At 40.0% G+C, this 18,776-nt stretch overlaps 1 protein-coding gene across 4 annotated transcripts in view; it reads right to left on the bottom strand.

The window, feature by feature from the left end:
• The window catches only part of RTTN (rotatin), a 118,777-nt gene that overhangs the window by 63,804 nt on the left and 36,197 nt on the right, over positions 1–18,776 (bottom strand). For all 4 annotated transcript variants that reach the window (XM_043889088.1, XM_043889087.1, XM_043889089.1 and 1 more), the window contains 9 exons: positions 15,809–15,980; positions 14,167–14,266; positions 12,107–12,195; positions 11,407–11,524; positions 9,734–9,830; positions 9,024–9,092; positions 6,704–6,892; positions 5,814–6,053; positions 4,448–4,592 (listed from right to left, as the gene is read on the bottom strand). In XM_043889088.1, coding sequence (XP_043745023.1) covers positions 4,448–4,592; positions 5,814–6,053; positions 6,704–6,892; positions 9,024–9,092; positions 9,734–9,830; positions 11,407–11,524; positions 12,107–12,195; positions 14,167–14,266; positions 15,809–15,980 — 1,219 coding nt within the window. The remainder of the gene's footprint in view (positions 1–4,447; positions 4,593–5,813; positions 6,054–6,703; positions 6,893–9,023; positions 9,093–9,733; positions 9,831–11,406; positions 11,525–12,106; positions 12,196–14,166; positions 14,267–15,808; positions 15,981–18,776) is intronic.

Below are 18,776 nucleotides of genomic sequence, written 5' to 3'. Positions count from 1 at the left end.
TTCTTTCAAGGAGCAACCATCTTTTAATTTCATGGCTGCAGTCACCATCGGCAGTGATTTTGGAGCCCAAAAAAATAAAGTCTGCCACTGTTTCCACTATTTCTACATCTATTTGCCATAAAGTGATGGGACCAGATGCCATGATCTTAGTTTTCTGAATGTTGAGCTTTAAGCCAACTTTTTCACTCTCCTCTTTCACTTTCATCAAGAGGCTTTTTAGTTCCTCTTCACTCTCTGCCATAAGGGTGGTGTGATCTGCATATCTGAGGTTATTGATATTTCTCCCAGAAATCCTGATTCCAGCTTGTGCTTCTTGCAGCTCAGTGTTTCTCATGATGTATTCCGCATGTAAGTTAAATAAGCAGGGTGACGATATACAGCCTTGACGTACTCCTTTCCCAATTTGGAACCAGTCTGTTCCATGTCCAGTTCTAACTGTTGCTTCCTGACCTGCATACAGGTTTCTCAAGAGGCAGGTCAGGTGGTCTGGGAGTCCCATCTCCTTCAGAATTTCCCACAGTTTATTGTGATCCACGCAGTCAAAGCCTTTGGCATAGTCAATAAAGCAGAAGTAGATGTTTTTCTGGAACTCTCTTGCTTTTTCAATGATCCAGCGGATGTTGGCAATTCGATCTCTGGTTCCTCTGCCTTTTCGAAATCCAGCTTGAATATCTGGAATTTCATGGTTCACGTACTATGTCTCTCATTTACATTATAAGTATTTTTCTCAGTTTCCCATGTCTTTATAGTAGATGGCTCGGGCTGGGGTAGTAATGGTCAAGGGGTGAGAGGTCAGATTCTTCTCTCTCACTCTCTCACATACATATATATATACACACACCACACACACCCCTGTAGACTATGCCTAAATGCAGAAATTAAGGTCATGGAGCACAGTTTAAGTACTATGAAAGATGAAAAGTAGAAACAACTAACAAAAGCTAGGAGATGAAAGGGGTGCCTAAAATAGGAAAATAACTCAAAAATACAGTAAGGTCAGAAGACTAATGAAAAAAAAGTTTGTAACCCATATCACGGATAAAGGGCTAATTTATGAAGGGCTCTTCTGTTACCAAAAACGAAAGACAAAGGGGGAGAGGGTGTGTGTGTGAGCACACATGTGCTAGAGGAGACAAAAAACCCAACTGTGGGGCAAAACTTAACAAGGGCATCAAGGGACAATTCACGGAAAAGGAAACAAAAGAGCTCCAATCATGTAAATATCTTCATGTCATTCAAAATAAGGGTTATCTATTTAAAACAAACTCAACAGAAACACATATACACATGTCTCTGCAATTTGTAATTGACTCCAGCAATTATAGTTCTAGGAGTTATTATTCTATAAATATACTTACATACGTACTATGGCCCGCAGTTTCCATTTATGTTGTATTGCAACATCTTATGAAATGAGGGTATAAGCAAGGTGAAAAGACAGCCCTCAGATTGGGAGAAAATAATAGCAAATGAAGAAACAGACAAAGGATTAATCTCAAAAATATACAAGCAATTCCAGAAAAATAAATGACCCAATCAAAAAATAGGCCAAAGAACTAAACAGACATTTCTCCAAAGAAGACATACAGATGGCTAACAAACACATGAAAAGATGCTCAACATCACTCACTATCAGAGAAATGCAAATCAAAACCACAATGAGGTACCATTACACTCCAGTCAGGATGGCTGCTATCCAAAAGTCTACAAGCAATAAATGCTGGAGAGGGTGTGGAGAAAAGGGAACCCTCTTACACTGTTGGTGGGAATGCAAACTAGTACAGCCACTATGGAGAACAGTGTGGAGATTCCTTAAAAAACTGGAAAGAGAACTGCCATATGACCCAGCAATCCCACTCCTGGGCATACACACCGAGGAAACCAGATCTGAAAGAGACACGTGCACCCCAATGTTCATCACAGCACTGTTTATAATAGCCAGGACATGGAAGCAACCTAGATGCCCATCAGCAGACGAATGGATAAGGAAGCTGTGGTACATATACACCATGGAATATTACTCAGCCATTAAAAAGAATTCATTTGAATCAGCTCTTAATGAGATGGATGAAACTGGAGCCCCTTATACAGAGTGAAGTAAGCCAGAAAGATAAAGACCAATACAGTATACTAATACATATATATGGAATTTAGAAAGATGGTAACGATAACCCTATATGCAAAACAGAAAAAGAGACACAGATGTTCAGAACAGACTTTTGGACTCTGTGGGAGAAGGCAAGGGTGGGATGTTTCGAGAGAACAGAATCGAAACATGTATATTATCTAGGGTGAAACAGATCACCAGTCCAGGTTGGATGCATGAGACAAGTGCTCGGGCCTGGTGCACTGGGAAGACCCAGAGGGATCGGGTAGAGAGGGAAGTGGGAGGGGGGATCGGGATGGGGAATACGTGTAAATCCATGGCTAATTCATGTCAATGTATGACAAAACCCACTACAATATTGTAAAGTAATTAGCCTCCAACTAATAAAAATAAATGGAAAAAAAAATGAAATGAGGGTAATGTGTGTTTCTTGTAATTAATTACCCAGCTTCCTTAATATTACATTTACTAGTGAGTTAATAAATGTTTACTGAATGCTCACTTGACTTCGCATTCCAGGATGTCTGGCTCTAGGTGAGTGATCACATCATCGTGGTTATCTGGATCATGAAGATCTTTTTTGTATAATTCTTCTCTGTATTCCTGCCACCTCTTCTTAATAATATCTTCTGCTTCTGTTAGGTTCGTATCATTTCTGTCCTTTATTGTGCCCATCTTTGCATGAAATGTTCCCTTGGTATCTCTAATTTTCTTGAAGAGATCTCTAGTCTTTCCCATTCTACTGTTTTCCTCTACTTCTTTACACTGATCACTGAGGAAACCTTTCTTATCTCTCCTTGCTATTCTTTGGAACTCTGCATTCAAATGAGTGTATCTTTCCTTTTCTCCTTTGCCTTTCACGTCTCCTCTTTTCACAGCTATTTGTAAAGCCTCCATAGACAACCATTCTGAATATTAAAAAGCAGAGACATTACTTTGTCAACAAAGGTCCGTCTAGTCAAAGCTATGGTTTTTCCAGTAGTCACGTATGGATGAGAGAGTTGGACCATAAAGAAAACTGAGTGCCAAAGAATTGATGCTTTTGAACTGTGGTGTTGGAGAAGACTCTTGAGAGTCCCTTGGACTGTAAGGAGATCCAACCAGTTCATTCTAAAGGAAATCAGTCCTGAATATTCATTGGAAGGACAGATGCTGAAGCTGAAACTCCAATACTTTGGCCACCTGATGCAAAGAGCTGACTCATTGGAAAAGACCCTTATGCTGGGAACACTTGAAGGCGGGAGGAGAAGGGGACGGCAGAGGATGAGATGGCTGGGTGGCATCACCGACTCAATGGACATGAGTGTGAGTAAGCTCCGGGAGTTGGTGATGGACAGGGAGGCCTGGCGTGCTGCAGTCCATGGGGTTGCAGAGAGTCAGTCACGACTGAGGACTGAACTGAGTGCTCACTGTGGCCACTGCACCATGGCAGATGCCGGGTATGGAGCTGTGAACAAAACAGTCCTCCTTCACACCAATCACAGTAAGGTAGACGACAATCAACATCAAAACAAGCTTTACACACGTAAACATTCATATACATACCTTTTAAATCTATAACTACTTTTAAAAGCATTCTCAATTAGAATTTCTAACTTACATTATATGAGCACCTTGCATTTTTATACAGAATCGAGTCTTTAAATGAGCTTTGCAATGCATTAACATATAATGAAACATTTTTGTTTTATAACGTCTACTATCTTCGGTTGCAGTTTAGGCCCTTTTTCCTAATTTTACTGTGTTTTTCTCATGATTGTGCAAAGGTTTGTCTTTAGTAGCTTAAGTAAATCCATACAGTATCTGTAAAAATAAAACACATAGACCAGCTATAAAAAGTACGCTAGCTTCCTGGGTTCTCGGCAGGTTTCTTAAAACACATTTATCTACAAAAAGTAGAGAGTAGTAAGGGCTGGAAGGGTAAATACTACGGTAAACTTACATTGAAGTCTGAACAGTCTGACTCATTCTTTCCAACCTCCCCAGCACTGTCCCTCTGCCTCCAGGCTTGGCTCCCTGCCTCTTCACAGGCCTATCTGAACTTCTCCGCTCTAAGAACCTCACTGAAAAATACGGTTGCAAGCTGAAAGTTCACGCAGAGATCAGGTTTTGTTGAACACCAAGACAGAACGTCCCATTTAGTCCACAGACTTTTAACTTAAACTCAGTCATGTTAGGAAGGCACACTGCTAAAAGCTATTGATTACACAGAAGGACTACTTTGCTAAACATGAGCTATGTAAAAATTATACTTCTCCATATTTCCATACACAGTATTAATAATCTTTATAAACACATCATCTGTCAAACCTAAAATTCAAATTCCTTAACAGCACTTACTTGTCTAAGAAGTAATTCTAGAAGCCAGTTTAGAAGTTCTACGGGTACATTTTTCCTTTGTTCCTTCAATAACTTATTGAGAAAATGTATGATATCTATTAATAGCTTCTCATCTTCAGTGCAAGCAGGAAGAACTTGCAAAAACCTACAATAAAAGAAAACCATAACCATGGTTTCTAGCTCTTTAAAGTAAGTGGTGTGCAGATAAGCATTTAACCAGTGGCTGAGCAGTGAGGGGGAGGCTGACTTGCTGTGCTTGCCAACCTCTACAATGTAGATTCCCGGCCGTGTCTGCCTGCCGTCCACCAAGGGACCACCCAGCTGTGTGGGGAGGCCTGCAGCTCACCGTCACACAGCATCCAGTGACACAGACAGATCCACATAAACAGCTTCGAGAACACAGATAACACTGAAATGTCGTAAAATAATTAGGAAGTGATGACTTTGCATAATTGTTACCTTTATCTTTCATATAATTTGGCTGCAAGTTTACAAAATATAATTTTTAAGAGTGATTGTGTTTAACAACTAACTTGCAAAAATTCAGATAATTTAACCAGCAGCTCTCTAACAAGGCGGTCCTAGCTCACTCCAACACACCACTGGAAAAGGCAAATTAGATATCTAAATTGTGAGAGCTACACTAAACGAGCGTCCACATCTTAGAAACTCATATGACCTTGCATTTTGAAAACTGCACACTTTGTTTAACAGAAAGTTATACATTTTATACTAAAGTCCTATGAAGACTGAAATGTAAAATTGCTGGCAACAGCTGTTTATCCGTCTTGTTTCAAATGCAGCCATCTGCTATCAGTTAAATGTGTTAAATTTACAGGCCGGGGTTTTCCAATAACTACCAAAGTACCTCCACATGGTTATCAACTTCATGAAATTTAGAATAAAAATATCAATGAGATAATTTACTTAAGAACAAAACAAAGGCAAAAGCAAATAAAACAGCCCGGGTTACCAAGGCTTTAATCAATTCCCTGATAGCTCATTTATAATATGGACAGGATAAGCATTCAGTTTACCCCGTCTTATCCTAATCACTTACTTTTGTAAGATAAACTAAGATTTTCTATGATAGGACCTAAGTAGAATAACTTTAATGTCTATAAAAAATTGTAACAATTTATTTGTAACTCCAAACTGCAGTAATTATGTTCAAATGTTCTCTTTTGCTGTTATTAGCTATGTGTTACAGATAACTAAAAATCCTTAAGTTTTTCTTTCTAAAAAACACATTTCTCTCTCACGATACCAACAGTAAGAACACACGCTCTTATCTTAAGTGTATGGAGAGGAACCCAAACATGATCCAGTCCAGGTCTCTGGCCTGGCACCTTGAGCTGACACTGACCTGTTTAGTGTGGTGTGCCAAGACAAGGACTTCAGGGTAACTCCACACAGGCCAGTGCCGCCCTTGAAAGACAATCTGTCATTTAGGAGATAAAAACTCATCCTTGTGAGGGCGGCCCTCACTTCCCTGTGGCCTGCGGCCTGAACGATGGAGCGGAGACAGTCCTTGAGTCCACTGGGTGTGTGGGTCATCTTCAGAGTAAGGGTGTCCTCGGTGGATAACTTCAGTGTATCTAAAAATCTAAACAAAGAGCAATAGAAGCTATTTAAATAAAAGCTCACAATTATTTTTACTATCAACTAGCTCCCCCAAATTCTGTTTTATCTTTGCTTCCTTTTAATTAAAGGGTGACTCATAGCCAAAGAAAAATCTTATGTGTATCTGTCAACATTAGGGTTTTACAGTGCTGCGGTTCATGGGGTCGCAAAGAGTCGGACACGACTGAGAGACTGAACTGAACTGACAGTAGCTTGAGGATGTTTATATTGACATTTTCCTGCTTAGAGAAATATAAAATAATTTTCATCCAAAAGAAAACACTAATTTTCAATATATTTAAAAATCATCACCATCATAGTAATGACAACAAATGCACATAGACTTAGGAAGCTTTCACACTAACCCAGAGCACTTTTCCTAGTGAATTAATCTATTAACTAACCCAACTTTATACAACCTCTAAAACAGCAGAGAACAACGTGTTTAAATTTCTTTGTGTGATAGTTTTTCAAAAGGAATGAATACATATAACCTATAAAACAGAGTAAAAATTATTATCTTCAGTGAAAAAGCAGATGACTGTAAGTAAAACAGCTACTTGATCTACAGGAAAAATAAGACCTAATTAAATTAATGAAATGTGAATGCTTTTCTACATGTGTCACACTTACTCCTGGATTTCAGCTTCGGAGTTCACTTGCTTCAACACACTGTCAGTCCCGTGATACCACGACAGGTTCCAAGCCATCCTCAGCATATCTGATACCGGCTTCAAGGCCAAAGAGTCAGCAGATAACGGCAAAACCATGGAGTAAGGACTCACGGCGTGGTGGCCAAGTACATGCACTGGTAGATGATACCTGAAGAGAAGGAATAAAAATGATCACGAACTTTTAAACTCTTAAATGCTATGCAAAAGGGCGAGCCACAAAGAGACTTAGTTCTATGCCTCCCACTTTACAATAACACCAAGATCTCTCTCATGGTCCCGATTTTGAGCAGCTGTCATGCTTTATCCTTCTGCCCTCCTCCAAACTTCCCAAAACACTTGATTAAACACTTAACTGAGGATTTACCACAGTCCTTGTTGTATCAGAGCTGTCTGCAGAAGGAACTGACAGCCCCTGAGATCAAGGCCCATGGCTACAGTGAACGACACATACATGGTGTTCATCTGAAGCACAAATGTCCACTGTATGCTAACAATGTATGTTACCTTTTATTCAGTTACACGGCATGGCAGTAGCATATCCATTTTACAGATGATCAAAATGAGACTTACAGAGGCTAAATGAATTGCCTGTGTTCATAGCAGTCAACAAGTGACAGAATCACAACTTAACTATTTTCACTTGAGAACACAGCAGCATCATCAATAAGCTCAATCACTCTGTGTTACCAAGAGAACCCAGAAATATTTTTAGATCTAAGAAATATTCAATAGCAGCATCTCTTAAAGTTAATTTAACAGTGTTTAGCAGTACAGCAATGTCTAGCATCTCAAATGTTAAAAGAATAATTTTGCTAATAAAATAAACCCCAAATTCCTAATTCACATATTTGTAACTGTCAGGTAAACACACTTGGGTAGGATTTCTAAGAGGAACTTTAGGGTGCTTCTTCATTTCAAGCATCATAAGGTAAGGATTCTGTTTACAACTGAGACTGCATAATTTAAGAAAAGGTAAATTTTAAAGATTGGAATTTTCCTTAGGAGTAACCAGGGCTCCTCAGAGAAATGGCTAATGGGAGGTCTGAAACAGGTAAATCAAAGGTGAACCATGGACGTGCCTGGGGGGGAATCCGGACGTTATATTAATATATGCGGTGTGGAGCGGCAGGGGCTGCTACACTGGGGCCGGGAGGGTGAATCACTTTGGTGGTTCCAGCGCCTCACTCTGGAATACTGTTTAGGAGCACCTACTAAAGCTAAACGTGTAAATACCCTCTGACCTATATATGCTCAAGAATATTCTTAGCAGTCATTTATTCATAGTAGCCCCAAACAGAAAACCCAGCATCCATCAGGGGTAGAATGTAAACTATATGGCTGTATACTCTCACACAGAACACTATACAGCAATGAAAATAAACCTAATAGTGCTTCATGACATGACACAGACAAATCTCCCCAAGTTAATCAAAAGAAGTCAAAGACACGGATACACTTTATAAAGTGCAAGAACAACGTACAAGAACAGAAATGAAAGCAGAATTCCCTTTGTGGGCACTGGAAGTAAGGAAGAAGCATGAAACTGGTTTCTGGCATGCTAGTGATATTTTGTACTTTATGTGTTAGATACATGCATGTATTTATCTAGAAAAATTTATGATCTGTAAACTTTGTGTACACTTCCATAAAAACAACTTACTTTTTAAAAAGTCTAAAGAAAGATGAATACCAAATGTAATTCATGACCTGACTGGATCTTGCTTTAAAAAAAAAAAAATCCATAAAGGATATTTTGGATATAATTAGAGAAACTAGATCAAATTACAGAATTGCTTTTCATTTTCTTAAATGTGACCATTCATGGTACAGTGGTTATATAAGATAATGTCTTAATTTAAGGAGGTACACATTGGAATAATTAGAAGGGAAGTAAAATTATGTCTGAAACTTATCTTTAAACTGGTTGGGGAAAAAGATTACATAAAAATAAATAAATGTATTGAAAGAGAGGGAGAGAGGGAGGAAGGAAGGAAGGCCCACGTCTTAACAGTTGCTGAATCTAGACTGCAGTATATGCAAGTGTTCACTGCCTGTTTTCTCTCAAGTTTGCTATAGATGTGAACACCACCAAACCAAATATCTGGTGACAGGGGATGCACACTTACTGAGCCTTCAGAAGCCCGCCTGTGAAGGAAACACAAAAGTGCTACAAGGCATGTGATGAAAAGCTAGATGAAAACTTTAGCAAATCAGATTTTTATTTCCCTTTCAGTACCGGTATTTTACCTTCGAGAAAATCGAAGAAAGAAATTCTTTACCTTCTAGAAACTGAAACAGGCAAACTGAAGACTGATGGTGAGGATGGTTTGCAGGAAGGACTATCAGACCTATTTCACAGAAGAAACATAAAAGCAAAGAACAACTGAGTGGACCGTCGTTATGTTGAACAAACACAACCCGCATCCCCTCCTCAACCGACGCTCAGATCAACAGCTGCAGCTGATTCTGTCATTTAGTCCAGTTACAACACGGCGCCACTCCCCAATCTACTTATAGAGATCAAACAGTGCTTTTCTTTAAGAAGTCCATGTAAGAAATGATTCAGACGATGCAAGTGCTATCCTGGCAGGGGGCCTCCGTGTCTCCCTCCCAGTAATCCTGCTCAAGGTCAGTGTTAATCAGATGCTACCATCCTAAACATCATCCCCAAGGTTTTTTACATTAAATATTCAAGAAAAAAAACACAAAATTGAGAGTATATACTAAAAAATGCATTTATGATAGAATTTACTATAGTAATTATTAAATTTTATACTTAGTGATGTTCAAAAGTAAAGTTCAGGGTGACTTTTTGAGCCAATGCACCTACCAATACTGCCTACCCAAACCAAAAATCATACCACATATATCTACCATGGAAAGCATAAGCTTCCTAAGTCAGAAATTTCCATGTATTGCTGCAAGACTGCATCAGAAACCTTACACAGATATTTCAGAGCAAAATTCATTTAAAACTCTTATAGCTCACCACATATCCATTCTTGATACTTCATCAAATAACAGAAGACAAAACAAAGCTCCAACTTCAGTCACAATGGTACAATCTTCATGAAATATCAAGGAAACTGAGAATTAAAAAGAAGCATAATTTTATATTTTCACCTCAAGAAAGAATGAACCTCAAATTTAAAATATCTTAACTCAAAGAGAAGAGATGCCATTCTCAGAGAAATGCAATGTTAACCCAGATAAACTGACATTACTAAAACAGTGGCTCTCAACCTTTCAAATCTATGCAAATTTTTGTAGGGTTTGTTAACAGAGGTTCTGATGTAGTACATTTGGGAGGATGTCACTCCTGGTCTAGCACAGAGTATGAAGTCAACGGATGTCTGCTGAGTAACTAATTTTCCTTATTGAGTACCTAGGTAAAAAACTAATTTTGCCCTGAAACTAAATTCATTAATGACAGATATTATTGTTTATTCTCAGACTCAAGTAATGATTGGAAACATCAATGAGATAGAAAAAGTATTAAAAAGGGTACAGATTATGTTAGTTTAGAAAACACCTTTGAATCTAATAGGCACTCATAATTAGTTGACTGCTTGAATAGTTAAAATCATAAAGAAATGGTAAACTGGAATTAAGTTCTTCTGAATGAGGTTAATAGGAAGATAATTATTAATGAGATGAAGGAAAACTACAGATCCATAACTGCTAGTCTTCCACATCAATCTATTTAAAAAACTATAAAATTTTACACACTACTCAAAATATATGAGGCTGAACACTCTGAGTCTCTAGAACTTTACCTGGTTAGAAGCTTTATCAATATTATTTAAACTGTGTCCTAACTTTAACTTGGAAAGCAGGAATCATTAGAAGATAAGAAAATGTTAAAATGAAATGACTATATTCTAAGAATATTTTGAACACAAGTATCATTTATCTCTTAATATGCCTAATAACTGATAAGGTTAAGCATACTGAGACATCCAATCAAGACATTGTAGAATATTTAAAAGCAGGGGCCCTACACTTCTAAGAAAGAAAACAGCATATAATGTTGCCAAGCTCTCTACTGAGAACAGTCAGAAAAGGCAAGAAAAATTTAAAAAGAGACAAAAATTACATGGAGTTTTCCCATCTAAATACGTTACTCAATTACAACCAAACTGAAAGGGGTTAAAAAAAAAATCACACTTCATAAAATGTAACATAACACATTGATGCTCAGAGCCATTCAGGATGGTCTAGTTCCCACTCCCCAGACTGGGTTTATATACCCTCTAGGCCAGTTTAAGAATGTAAGTGGTTATCACAGCAAAGCGTCGGATCTGAAGGCACACGCACACACAAACAACAGAGAGGAAACAGATGCTGGGAAGAAGGCAGTGGTGACGGCAGCCGTAGCCCCTCGCTCTGCAGGCAGAACTGACCACCGCGCACCCCCGACAGCCACCTCACCGCGCAGGGGCCGTCAGAGGCTGCAGCCCTCCTGCCTGTAAGGCCTACTCTGAAACAGGATTGTAAGAAAATTTCCACAGAAGTGTTAAACATTTTCCACTGTGATGGGTTTTTTAGTGGCATACCCACTTTGATATTCTGTTAGTAAAGTGGAAAGTAAATGTCACCTACAGTTAAAGAATAAACACTTAAAGCTTAAGACTGAGCTCCTTGCTATCAGAATTTATGTACCTCTGAAGAGCAGGGTCAGGAGAGAAGTCTGCTGGGAGAGAGAAACTCGCAGGACCGGGTCGGCGCAGAGCACCTTCCTCAGGAGCGTGAGGCTCGGCTGCACCAGACACTCCACCACCTGGCCGGCGGGGCAAACACAGTTCTCTATGGTCATCGGTTCTAAGACGAGACTAAATACACTTTGCATACGTGTGTGCGTGCGTGTGTGCTCAGTCATGTCCGACTCTTTATGACCCCATGGACTGGAGCCCACCAGGCTCCTCTGTCCATGGGATTCTCCAGGCAAGAATACTGGAGTGGGTTGCCATTTCCTCCTCTAGGGGATCTTCCCAACCCAGGGATCAAACCGGCATTACAGGCAGATTCTTTCCAGCTGTGCCACCTGGGAAGCTCCAAAATATAACATTATCTTATTCTAAATTCATGCTTTTTCACCAAAATTATGTGAAACTAAAAAGCAAACATTAAGAAGTGCTTTCCACTAAAAGTAAGTTTTGTATATACTTCTGCTTATACATGGAATAGGAATTTTAAGCTTACTTTTCCTTTAGAGACCTCACTTCTAAGAAATTAAAAAAAAAAAAAATGAACAGGTCGTGGGTGTTACTCAAGACTGACACTCCAAGAACTCATCCAAATCCAGGTGAATTCATTTCAAATTTAATTAATAAAAACAGCAGTCTGTAAAAATATGTCTTACCTCACCATCCTGACCCACACATTCACTTAAATACTCAATTATCTTGTCAACTAAGCACAATTTTTTCACCACAGCATGCATTTTAATATCTGTAGACCAAAAAAAAAAAAAGTTACTAAAAATTAAAGAACATTTTCTGTAGTCTTAAAAATACAGAACAGACATCTATACAACTTTCAAACTGTTAAAAATAGTTGAAAATTAGAGGATGACAGCTTAAACTTTTTACTTTATACACATCTCAACAATTTGAAAACTTTTAAGTAACAAGCACATCTTCTATAATGTAAAGAAACTATTTAAAGAGAATCATTAAATGAACTAGTTCAGATTCTGAAAAGTACCAGAATTTTAAGTATACAAATGAATCCTTTAATTTGTACATGGAAAATTATTTTAGGTTCTTTCATTGGCATTTCTCTTTTCCACATCCATCATCTCAAAACATTTAAATTCTCCACAAGCTAATGTGTAAATATCACTTGCAACATAATTTTTCTATTAACACAAGTTCTTTAATCTCAAACTCTTAATAGAAAATATAAAAGAAAGGGCCTGTAACATACTCTACATATTTCTAAAGAACATGAACTCTGTTTCAATAAACATATTCATGCGGATGTGTGTGTGCACACTGGCACGGTCTGGGTGTCTGTGCCCCACAGAGCGCATCTGTGTGAAACCAGTCTCCAAAGTGGTGGTTCAAGGAGGCGGGGCTTCTGGGAGGTCATCAATCATGAGGGTGGAGGCTTCGTGAATGAGATTAGTGTCCTGATAGAAAGAGGAGAGCTTCGTTGCCCCTTCTCCATGTAAGGACACAGGAGGAAGACAGCCAACTATGAACCAAGAAATGGGCCCTCACCAGACACTGAATGTACGGCACCATAACCTTGGACTTTCAGCCTCCATAACTGTGAGAATAAATGTCTGTTGTTTCTAAGTCACCCAGTCTGTGGTATTCTATTACAGAAGCCCTAAAAGACTAAGACATACACACACACAGGTACTAGAGATATCATTAGGGCCAAAAACTCTCATTGCTTCTAAGTTAGATATAAGTATTTCATAACTTGCAGACAAATTTTCTTAATTTGTCCTCCTATATTCTCATTAAGAAAAACATGCAAACATAAAGTTGATATTGAATTAGTAGCTATCACTGTAACTATCTTCAACTGCCACTTTAAAAAGGCAGTTTCCACTACCCTCCAATACAGTGCATACCAAATTATGAGCTTTCTTTTTGAAATATTAGACAATACTAAAAGAATACTCTCTAAAAGCTTCTTTTAATCTTCTTGGCTGAGGCATTCCACATTTGCTTGAGCCTGATTTTCTGTAGTTTCTACTACTGTTATTAAAACCACAAATATGTTGAATATGCCTTTCCATGTTACTCTGTCAGGATGGTAACATTCATCATATCCCACCTTCCAAGTTGAAAAAAAATACTTTTATGTAAATGCAAAGGTACTTCTCTCAAACATTAATGGCAATTTACACACATCACATAGGAAAAAACTAAAAACTAAGAATAACAACACTACAAACAAAGCTAAGAGTACATTCTGCTACTTCTTTTTAAAAATAAACCTTTAAAGAAAATACATAGTTACAGTGCACTATTTTTATCTTACCTACCCACAAAGTACAATTTGATTTATTTCTTTAAGCAAGAGGGAACAAACAGAACACCATGTACTAGGTAAACTGAGAAAAAGGAAGATGCAATTTACTGTTCGAATTATATCAACATTTTAAAAGGAAGACAATCTTATCAAATGACATTCCATAGGTCACATAATGATAATCTAGACCAGAGGTCAGCAAACTTTTTCTGTAAAGAATAGATAGTAAATATATCAGGCTTTGTGGGCCACATATGGCCTTCGTCGCATATTTGTTAAAAACGTAAACATCACCCTTAACTTGAAGACTGCGAAAGAAAAACAGGGCACAGGCCAGATGGCCTACAAACCACAGTCTGCCAACCCCTGGCACTACTGTATGCAGCAATCCGAAATTCCATTCTCAGCAGCACGTTCCTTAAAAGACATTACCTTGCATAATCACCACTAACTGCTCTGCGGCTGACTTTCTCAAAACAAGATCAATATCATCTGAGATAAAGATTTCATACACCTTCTCAACGGTCTCCAACTGAAAACCAAAAAGAAAAAAAATTATTTTTTCATCTACTTCCAATTCTCCAGTAAAATTCTACAGCATTCTAAAAGTTCATACCATAAAAACAAAAGCTCAAAAGCCAACTTAAGTAATCGATGTATTTATATTTGGAAGAAAGATGTGCTAGATCAGGGAGGGAGTTCAGATCTAAAACAGAGTCATCATGTCAAATAAGCCTCTCCTCTTAATGTACATTTTTGCCAGGAAGTCACTCACAACCCATTAGCAGCCACTTTTAACAATCTCACAGAAAATACTGAAGTTACACAATATCACTCCAGGTGGAAGCCGACTAGCCTGAGAACAGTGACCCCAGATGCTCTGCTCTGTTGTGTGGTTTCTCTCCCCCGCCCGCTCCCCTTCCTCTCTCAAGCACCCTGGAGCAGAGAGCTCTCTGCGGCAGGCTGCCCAGCTCTCCAACCAGCCCCTGCCCCATACCAGTCCCCGAACGTCACTTCCTGCCAGGACAGAGTCTGAGGACGCAAAACACAACAGGAATTGGGGAGAGAAGAGGACACAGACCACTCTTCCTTCCTCCCGCCCACTGCCATCTGCAGCCCTGACGTGGACTTGGAAAAGACAGTTCCAGAACCCACTCCCTCCTCCACACCACACACAGGGCCAGGAACGACACCAGGGGCTCAGTACGCAGGATGGTGCCAAGAGGACCTGGTCTAAGGCCCGTGGAAGGTGCTCCAACCACCTGTCAGGGCCATCACATGGCCCCGAACACTCATGTTAGGAGAACGCGGAACGTGTTTCCCCATTTTAAAAATCCACTGTATTACGTGTGGCTCTACAGCACTGCCGGGGCCGCGAGGGCTGCTCTAAACTTAAATAAAAACCACCAGACTGCACACTTGGAGTCACAGGAGAAGCTATGAAACCTGGGAATGAACCAATGAAGGTAACTTGGACAGCGAGCTGTTACTGATCCCGCGAGTCCACCATGATTCGGGTGCAGCCCTGGGCAGACAGATGAAGGCTAAACCTCTGAAGAGAGGGGAAAAGCCAAAGATTCAGAAAAAGAGATGAAAAAAATATCTCAGAACCACTGTAACATTTAAGAGAAACTGCCTTTGCCTTCTATATATTTTTCCTGTGATGAAAAGGCTGAAAAATTTTATCACAGGAATATTTTCTTTTTCGAACATTTCCAAGAGAAGAAAAAGAATAGTTTTTATGTCAGTGACATTTGTTTTTAAGAGTCATCACAGAATTTCTTTCCTCAAGATTAGCCTTATGTTGTGTTTAAGATACTATTCAAATGAACTTGCCTTTCCAGTCCATATTCTCAATGAAAAGGAACACGATGTCTGGCATACAGTGGGCAGTAAAGAAATATCTGTTCAATAAACAAATGTATCCAGAAGCCAGAAAAAGCCAGGACACAACTTCAACTCCACACATGAAGCTACCATTTCTCTCCCTATCTGGTGTATTATGGAATAAAGAATGTAACACAAAATAGATCACACAGTTATAAACAAATGAGTAAACTTGAAAGTTAGTCACCTTAATCATCAGTTCTCTTCGGTCATCCAATTTGAGTTCAATAGGTTTTTTCACAATAAATAAATTAGTAACTCTGGAGAGAACTCTGGCATCTATTGAAGGGCGCTTGGTATCAGCACCCTCTTCCCTTGAAAGGTGAGATGCTAAGAGCTTTAAGGCCAGCACCCGGACCCTGCAGAAACAAAGTCTTTAAGTCAACATTTTGTAACATAAACTGAATATAAACAGCTAAAAAAAAAGAAACAAAGTATGGAAATTATACTTTGTGATAAAGTATAATCACAAAGAATTATTACAAATCAACACAATCATCAGCCATGCTCATGCTCCCCTGTGGCTCAGACAGTAAAGAATCACCTGCAATGCAGGAGACCTGGGTTTGATCCCTGGGTTGGGAAGATCCCCTGGAGGAGGAAATGGATACTCACTCCAGTATTCTTGCCTGGAGAATTCCGTGAATAGAGGAGCATGGCACGCTACAGTCCATGGGGTCGCAAAGAGCAGACACGACTGACTAACACTTTTGACTTTTTCATTTTCTACTATACTGACATTATGGATGACATTTTACTTTTTCTATTAAAATAGTTACTGTATATCTACAATTATTCTTGCATTTTACATTTATAAATAGGCAACAGAAATAAAGAATAATTGCTAATTACAAGTGAAGATGCAGACTTACTGTGACTGCAAACTTCAGTCAATATTGCCTCATCTCCAAATTAAAAATTAAAAATCCTGACTCCTGCCTCCATGTCGAGTGATCTACCTCAATCAATCATGAAAACTATCACAAACGTAGGAACAGAGTCCAGACAACAGGTCAAACCTCCAGGAGAGTAATCATGTTAATAGCTAAAGTAAGATACTCGGAGTGAAATAGATCCCCTCAAATATGAAAATGCAAATACTTCTGGCTCCCATCAAAACTCTATTTTATCTGGACTTGATTAGCTTTAAAGCCAGTTGAGTGGGAAGGTGGGAGATTCCAAGAAAAGACTGACCGCTGCACACTATTAGGACAATGAAATGGAAAACTAGAAAAACCAGCAAGTGGACGAGCAGCAAAGAGCTGGGAGATCCTGAGACAGATCCTTGAACTACAGGGACACTGGGGCCTTGTAAGTGGTGATCGAGCTCCAGGTTTCAGGTTCCACGTGTGAGACTGCAGTGAAAACCCGCACACCCGCGCAGGCCTCCCTACCACAGCAAGCCTGCGTTCCGTCCCCCTGAAGCCCCCATCACTGGTCTCGCTCTGTGACAATCAGTAATCAAGTATGACCGACACGATCTCTCTTCTCAGCTACACGCCCAGTTCTAGAAGGGCCGTGTCGTGTCTGTGTTGAGTGCTGCCAGGTTACAGCCGACCACCGTCCCCAAGGGCTTCCCAAATCGACAGAAAGCAGGAATTTACTGTATTACTAGCAGGTACCATCTTTGAAGGGCAAACATTTGCTCCAAGATGGTGTGGGAAGTCAGGCAAAGCTCCCTCTCGCCTCTGCTGTGTCAGCCACATGACGCTCTTCCTTTGTGCCCATGCTCCACATTAGCGTCTGGGGTCACCGGTGCAGGGGCAGCCACCACCCCCAGGGAAAAGGCTAGAGGGGAACATGTCAAACATGGATTTATGCATCTCTTCCTCTGGGAGATAAACTTCGCATTTTCTTAGGTTTAGCAAGAGCACCAGAATCCGACTATTTCCCTACACTTGTTTCTTTCAGTGAATATATTTTGAGCATGTTTATGCCCAAGGTGGTCAGTGAAGGTCTGAGGATGTAAAGATTAGCCAGTGGACAGCGTTCCTGTCTAATGGAGTTTATGGTCTGGTGAGATGAGAGAAGATTAGTCAAATAATGAAAACAATTACGCACTGATTTACACTGCTTTAAGCTCTGTGTAACTGAGAGTTACCTCACCCGTGTCCTTGGATCCTGGGAGGGGATCTCTAAGCCCCTAAGATGTCCTGCCTGAGAACAGCGTCTCTGTTTACCTGGAGACTTTGGGCCGGGAAAGGAGATCCAGAAATAAACATCTGTTTTGCTAAATTACCAAATTCGAGGAAGGGAATACTAAATGAGCACAGGAGTAATAAAGACACTGCCCAGGGTCTCGGGAGCGTTTGCAGAAGCCTGATCCCGAGGCGCACCCGTACACTAACGGCGTCTGCCCCGCCCTCTCCGGCATCACCCACAGCTTCCTCCCTGCAGGAGGCTCGTGCTTAGTCTCCTGATTTTCCTCCTTCCATTCTCTTATCGTTCTACTTTATTTCACCTATTTCCTTATTTTTTCGTCTGACTGCCTGTTTACAAAGAAGCCACTGTATCATCCTGACTAGGTAAGGGGAAAACAAAATTACCCATCGTCAAGAGAACGTCTGTCTGTGTCCCCCAGCCTTTCCAGCTGGTCCCTTCTCCGTCACTGCTTATCCATCTGGACTTGTGTTTTTTCTCTTCTCGGTGAGGGAAAATCTAACCCCTGCTACACCAAGAGAGTAACAGAAGATTCATGCTGCACTGACAGAAGGGAGAAAGACAATCCTTCCCTCCTCCTCTCCTTTTAGTTAAAATGACACACGAATGGTGGAGGACAGGACACTGCTTCAGTTTCCCTGGTAAGAGGACAAGCTAAACAAGATGAAAATACACCCACACACTGGTAAGCCCCAGGAGCTGGTGATGGACAGGGAAGCCTGGCAAGACGCAGTCCGTGGGGTTGCAGTCAGACACGTCTGAGCAGCTGAGCACAACAACAGACCCTGGTATGTGAGGCAACTGGTCCATGACACTTTCATGAAAAACTTAGATTTTTAATGAAAATTTTTAATTTTTAATGAAAAAATATTTCATTGGAGAAGTTTCACTCCAGGAGACTAACAATCTCTAGAGAGAGAAGACAGTGCGAATGCTCTATGGTTCCTGCCATCCGCTTCTCTGCCCGGCTCTACCCCGCCTGCAGCAGCGCTGTG

This window comes from Cervus elaphus, chromosome 27 (genome assembly GCF_910594005.1).
Source record: "Cervus elaphus chromosome 27, mCerEla1.1, whole genome shotgun sequence".
NCBI classification, from domain to species: Eukaryota; Metazoa; Chordata; class Mammalia; order Artiodactyla; family Cervidae; genus Cervus; species Cervus elaphus.
This window is presented reverse-complemented; position numbering and strand designations above follow the sequence as displayed.